This window comes from Coturnix japonica, chromosome 11 (genome assembly GCF_054131305.1).
Source record: "Coturnix japonica strain WE chromosome 11, WE-NBRP24, whole genome shotgun sequence".
NCBI lineage: Eukaryota > Metazoa > Chordata > Aves > Galliformes > Phasianidae > Coturnix > Coturnix japonica.
The window spans coordinates 19,377,687-19,384,421 of NC_140673.1; the positions used below are offsets into that span (position 1 = coordinate 19,377,687).

At 54.6% G+C, this 6,735-nt stretch overlaps 1 protein-coding gene across 1 annotated transcript; it reads right to left on the reverse strand.

Moving 5' to 3' along the window:
* Positions 1–2,297: 2,297 nt before the first annotated feature.
* C11H1orf210 (chromosome 11 C1orf210 homolog) lies at positions 2,298–5,266 on the reverse strand. Its single transcript, XM_015870050.3, has 5 exons — positions 4,950–5,266; positions 4,746–4,846; positions 3,916–4,423; positions 3,192–3,338; positions 2,298–3,037 (listed from the first exon to the last, which is right to left on the reverse strand). Exons 1-5 carry the CDS (start codon positions 4,996–4,998, stop codon positions 2,673–2,675), a joined length of 1,170 nt encoding a protein of 389 aa, XP_015725536.2. The 5' UTR covers positions 4,999–5,266; the 3' UTR covers positions 2,298–2,672.
* Positions 5,267–6,735: the final 1,469 nt, after the last annotated feature.

The window sequence follows — 6,735 nt, forward strand, 5'->3', positions numbered from 1 at the left end:
TGGTGCTTCATTTTGGTCTCTCTTCCAAGCAGATCTCAGGGCTATGCAGAGCTGACCTCTGCTCAGAGCAGGAATCACAATAGCTGCAGTTTCAGCTCATCAGCCCTCATGGCAATGTCCCCACACACCCAACTGCATGTACTTCTCTCCTGGTACATGACTCCATCCTCCTGATGCTCATGCATCTCCCTCTGCTTTAGGACCTATCCTCAACAGGTCCCCCTTAGGCTTTATGATCCCATATAAAGAGCTCCTGGGAAGCACAGAAAACCACCTGGATGTGACAGTGCCGATGGGTTTGTTGACAGAGCGGCTGCTTTACCTACAGTGGGGCTGAGCCCTGAGCCAGGTAGTAGCATCTGCTGCCTCCAGCTAGCCTGGAACCAGTCTGCCTGCATACCTGCTGCTACTCACATCCGCCTGTCTGAACTGCTGGCCTTCGGCTTTTGGCAGCTTCCAGGATGACCCTGGTACGAGGAGGCTCCTCCTTTCTGCTTTGCCCCTCTGGTGTCCCCAGCTCTGCAGTCCAGATGCATTTTTCCCATTTTTCCCTGACACAGATGAACTGCTGGGGGTGGGCACCAGGGCTGCACAGCCACATGTCAGGAAAGCATCCACTCAGATCAGTTAAAGGTTAAACTGGGGACTTCCACATGGGGTCAAAGTAGACAAGCAACTCACCACTTGGTGAGTGAGACCCTGAGTAAAACAATCTGGGAAGCACTTGTGTGTTTAATCTCCTCTGAGGCACGGCTGAGACCAAAAGTAAAACAGTGTGTCCAGCAGAAGGCATATAAGAGAGAGAACTGACTGACCACTGAAACAAGGCACCGGGGTTTCCATCTCTTTGTAGTTTCAGGCAACACGTTCCTTGTCTGAGAAATGCTCTAAGCTTCCTCTCTGCATAGTGCCTGCAATGCCTGCTCCAGTAGTGCCCTTTGCTTTACATTCTCTGAGGTGTGTTATTTGCTTTTGTATACACTGCATTGCGTAAACATCTTAGTAGGAAGAGAAGGAAAGGAAAAGACAGTTTATAATGAAGCAGTCAGCAGTGGGGAGGCAGCCGCGTGGCAGGGCTGCAGGAAGGCATTCCCCTGAGGAGCAGGGCGGAGGTTCCCAAACTTTTAGGGACAGTGAGAAGTGAGCTGTGACATCTCACCACAGAGATGACAGGAATGCAGCCATTAGAATAGTTGCACAATGCTACGATGGTGCCTGTGCAGTCAGTCCCGTGAGAGGTGGCCGTTTCGTGGCAGCACACGTGCCCACCTGCCAATGCAGACTTTCTAGGTGCTTTTCTAGCATGTCTTGCTGCAAGAGAAGGGAAAACAGAGGAGACAGCCAGCAGGAAGCAATGCTGGAGAAACATTAGCAGGAATCTCACAGCAATGCACAAGCTGTACAAGATTGTTTACAAGATCACATTACAGGTTTGTTTGCACAACAAAAGTTACGCTGCAAGTCTCTTCTCTCATGACACAAAGAGCACAGCAGCACCTGAGCAAACCCGAGGCAGCACCCACACCCCAGCCCAAGCATGGTCTGCAGCAGGGCCAAACTCAGTGGGACAGTGGCCCCAGGGAGGGCCCTGTGGTTCCTATTTGCCCTGTCCCACGCTTGTGGCAGAGCAGAGAGCCCCTCAGTCTCATGGCACTATCAGCAGAAAACTAGGGAGGTGACTGGAGGTCCTGCTGCTGCCAGGAGTGGTCACCAGAGGTGGAGGGAGAAGGTTTCCACAGTAGCAGCTTAGTCAGAGGCACAGGCTATAACTGCCTGTGCGCAGGAACTGAAGCTGCCGCAGCCCTTCAGGCCTCCTCCTAAGGCTGAGGAGAGGTTCTGACTGAAGTCAAATGCAGCTGAAAAGCACCCATCACCTATTAACTAGGACTAGTCTCTCAGAGCCATAATGAGCACATTACTTGAGCTGGAGGAGGAAGCCTGGCAAATGGGACCTCCCATTTTCCTAATTTTTCATCCTTTCACCTGGAGAGCCCAAATACCTCAGTTCCTAAGCTGTGTTTTAATACAGCTGGAAGGAGCAGCAGAGCGCAGGAAAGAGACTGTTCTGCCAGCAGACAGCTGTGAAGCCGCATCCTGAGCACCCAGCCCCAGAGGTTCACATGGTGCTGGAAGCAAACACTGCCAACAGAGCTTTCCCTCGTGAGGATAATAAGCAGTAAAGGCTTGATGACAAAATGATCGTCCATCTGAGACAAATGTAGAGGTCAAGCTGCCACACACCACTGGCCAGATGTGGGGCCATGGAGAGAGCCCCAGCAAACCACCATAGGCAGAGGCAGGGTTGAATCACACTTTAATTTCACCCAGAGTGACAACAGAGTGGGGACAGAGCAGGGCCAGGTCCAGTGCCATGGGGCAGAGGGGCTGGTGCCAAAGTCCCCACAAGGAGCAATGGGACAGGGAGGGGGGGCAGACCCATCCCTGGGCATCGTGCCTTGCCCAGCTGCAAACAAGACCAACTTGTTCATCCTCAGTATCCAAGCAAGACTGGGAGAACAGCAGCACATCTGGTGTCTCCAAACCAGTGCAGCTCTGCTGGTGTCACAGCAGGGCACAGGGACACCTTCACCCCACTCCTTCCCTCCTGCCCCCATCTGCATGGAGATGGAAGGAAGGAGATGGGGGCATGGGGATGGAGAGGGACTGCAGCCTCATATGGAGATGTGTGACTCTCTCTCCTCTTCCTCCGGCAGCTGCTCACTGGGCTGAATGTAGTTGTCCTCGATGAAGCCATCATCATCTTCAACATGCAGGCCAGTGACACTGGACACAGGGGGGTTCTCACTATTGTCCCAGCCTGAGGAGCCCCTGTCCCAGCCAGTGCCCTCTTCCAAGGGGCTGCCTCCAATCGAGCTGGTTTCAGGCAGCGGTCGGTGGCGATAGCTGGTGAAGTTCTTGTGGCAGAGCTTGCACTTGGCAACCAGAGCAACCAGGATGGAGATGCTGATGGCAGCCACCAGAAAGCCGACTAGGTACGGCCAGCTCCTTCCTCCCTTCCCCGCAGGTGGTGCAGTAGCTGAAGCAAAGGACAGGCCCATCAGGGCTGGGCTGTGGCACTGCAGATGCTCCACCACAGCTGACCATGTGCATGCATCACAGTGATGCTCGTGGTGGGGAGGGCAACCCAGGGGGTGGACAGAAGGAAGGTGGTTTTCCCTGACCCAACTTACTGTTGGTGTTTGTAGGTACGGTCTGCTGTGCTGGGCTGACATCTCGAGGAAACCTCTGGCTTTTTTGGCAGCCCAACTCCCAGGAGTCCAGAGTTGCGATGTCCTGTCCCTGCAGCTCCGAGGGTGATGCACAGGTGACATGCATGGCTGGGAGACAACAGGATAAGGTGGGACAGGGGATCTTCACCTTTTCCCTCCCCAGTTTAGAGAAAGCACTCCCTGTTTGCTTTCAAGCATTTCCAGTGCTACCCTCCAGCCTTGTCAGTCCTCAGCTCTGTGTAAGGCACTACTAGGGGAAAACATCTCTGACCATGGAGCCCTAAGTAAGCAGAGCTGTGCAAGCATGTGACCACAGTCAGCAGCTCTTCTCAACTAGGCATTGCTAAATTCATGGACACTGAGAGAAACCCCACGGTCACAGGACTGCTCTTGCCTGGGAGCCAAGCTTGGGGAGCTAAAGCCTCATCTTGTTCCTCCAGAGATGCTGAATGCTCATGAAAATCTGCGCACTTCATGCAGATATGTGTATATGGATTTAGGAATGTTCATTTCCCAGAAAGGTGGCTAAAGTATAGAGTGAATATCTTCCTCCTGTCTGTCATACCTAGAAACCTCTCAGTTTGCTGTCCCTCAGCAGGGAGAGCAGTCTTAGGGCTGGAGCAGAAGGATCCAATTCTCTCTTCTCACCCCAGACCCTTCCTGACAACCATCCCCCACCTCTCACCTTGCCTGCGCTTCAGCCACTGCTGCAAGGGGTACGTGGCACAGTCACAGACCCAGGGGTTCCCATCCAGCTGGACCCATGGGATGCTCTCCATCAGCTGCAGCATCAAAGTGTCCATGGACATCAGTGCATTGTTCTGCAGGCTCAGGTGGAGAAGACTTCTCAGCGGCAGAAAGAATGGGACCTCCAGCTCTTGCAGACTGTTGTTTCTTAGGAGCAGCGTTTGCAAGTTTTTCAAGCCCTTGAAAGCATCTGTGTGGAGGTAGGTGATGCTGCAGTTGCTCAGGTCCAGCAGGCGTAGTGCCCCAAGGTTGGAGAAGACGGCGGGGTGCAGTGTGAGCAGGGCATTGCTAGAGAGGTTGAGGGAGTGCAGGGAAGGGAAATGCATCAAGAGTGTCCCACGCTGCGGCATGACCAAGCTGTTGGAGGAGAGGTCTAAGCCGGTGATGTTCCTTGGAAGGGAGCTTGGAGCATTCAGGAGGCTCTTCTGGCTGCAGTCAGCCCATCCCTGGGGAAAGAGCTGCTGAGATGGGCCCTTTTCTTTCTGAGGGCGTTACGGTCACTCTGCTGCCAGTCACTGTGTCACCACACATGTAAGCGGGGACCCAGGGGCTCCCAGCAGTGACACAGACCTGGCACACACCCGATTTTGGCTGAGACCCCTCAGGGACACCCGCTGCTGCTCACAGGCAGCCGCATGGCTGCAGCCCAGCAATGCCTGGAGCCGGCAGCACAGCAGCCCAGCCAAGTCCCTGCCAGCCCCGCCGTGCTCCAGCAGTCAGTGGGGACACCACCACCACCACCCACCCACCCCAAGCCCCCGTCCCTACCTGGTGGTCCAGGCCGCAGGGCTGTCCCGCTGCCACCCCCCAGGCGCAGAGCAGGCCGCAGACACCCAGCAGGCCGGCGGGAGCCATTGAGCTCCAGGAAGCTGCAGGGCAGAAAAACAAGTTTGAGGGCGGGCGGTGCAGCAAGTCGTGCTGCTGAAGTGTGGCGGTGACGGGGATGGCCGTTCCTGGGCAGGCCATGGCTACCTCGATGCCCCACGGTGCCGCTCGCCCAGGGCCAGCCCGGCGGCCACATTTTCTCCTACAGCCGTGAGGTACAGATGGAGGCAGTGCTGTGGGTTACACATTAACCACCAGCCCTGGGTTGGGGCAGAGCAGGAGGTGGGCATGGAGGTGGCACCATCTCCCCATGGCCACAGTGCTGGCAGCAGCCTTTAACCTCCCTTGCAGGGCACCCCTGGGGCTGCTGTGCATGGAGGGCAGAGCAGCCGCCAGGAAGGCAGTGCTGCTGAGGCAGCCATAGGTGGACGTGCAGGGTGTTTGCGTTTCCTATCAGGAAACGTATCAGCACACGATGGTTTCTGGCATGTGGTGCCTTGGATTAGAATGTGTGAATGATAACAAAAAGGGGTATTTTTGTCACCAGGTTTTTTTTGGGGGGGGTGTTTTTTGCTTTTTTTTTTTTAAAGTCTAATGTGATTCAGCAGAAAAATGTAGGGCTGTGAGTCCAGCAGAAATTCAGGTGCTCTGTGTGTGTGCTGTGGGTCTTTCCATGTTAGAGGTGTGGGGGGGATGGCTGCACTGGGGTTGCTGGTTCCTTGCCAGGATCCCCAAGGTCTGCCTAGTGTGGGGAGCTGATGGTTAATGGATCCAGCTCCCCAGCAGACCAATGCCCTGGTTCCCCTCCATGCAGCTAGCGGGTATGTGCTTTGCACTTCAAGGAGCGTGCTGCAAGGCCTGCTTTGCAGAGCATCCCCACAAAGTGTGCTTGTTCCACGTCAATAATCCCTTTATCACAATGATTCCTCATGTTGGACAACACTTCACAAAGTGTATCTCAGTCTATTGTTCTGCCTGCACGGCTGTGCTGCAACAGACACTGGCCATCTCAAACGTGGGTAAGCACGAGGTGGCACAATAGCAATTACAGCCCTGAGCATGACTGACCTCTACCACCAGTAAACTATGGGAAGTGGCCATTTATTTATGTATTCACCTACCTATCCCCCTTCCTGCAGCTGTACTGAGCTCACAGATGAGTCCCTGACCTGGAGAGCTTGCAAACAAGCTTTGGATTGACAGGCATAGCAGCACCAACTGCAGGAGGAACCAGCTGCTGTAACTAGCCCTTGTATTCAGCTTGTGGCAGCCAAGGACACACATTCATCATTTAATGACAATCCTGCCCTGGGGTCTCCCAATGACTGACTCCCTGCCTACACTCCCTATTGAGAGACATGGTCAATGGGCATGGTGGGTTGGACTGAATGATCTTAGAGGTCTTTTCCAACCATCATGATTCCACCATTCGGTGACTTTCTGGGTAAATGTAAGCAGCTGCACTCAGTGCCCATTTTTCAGTGCATCTCCATCACTCAGGGAGCTGCTGGTGGCAGCATATGGCAGCCAGGCACTGGGGTGGCACAGCACAGTCCCTGTCTGCTGCCATCACTCCACACTGCTTGGGCCCCATACGGCCCCGGAGCACACTGTAAATAGTCGGAAGCGATGAATGGATTTCCCCTTCCTCTCCATGTGTGCTTTAGATTTTTGGCCGGATACAGCATGGGTTTGGGACACACCAAAACATGGATCTTTCTCCCCGGCAGCCCAGGCTTTCACATGGGAACAGCTCTGTGCCACTTGCAGAACAGTGTGTGGTCAGGCAGGTAAAGGCTGCAGTGATTTCCTCAGGAATACCATGCATTTACCCATACCCTGCGCCTGCCTGAGCCCAGTGTGGCCTTACAAGGTCCCTCAGCACACAGTGCAGCTGCAGCCATGGCGAGGCCTCAAGCTTTCCCCTGGGTGT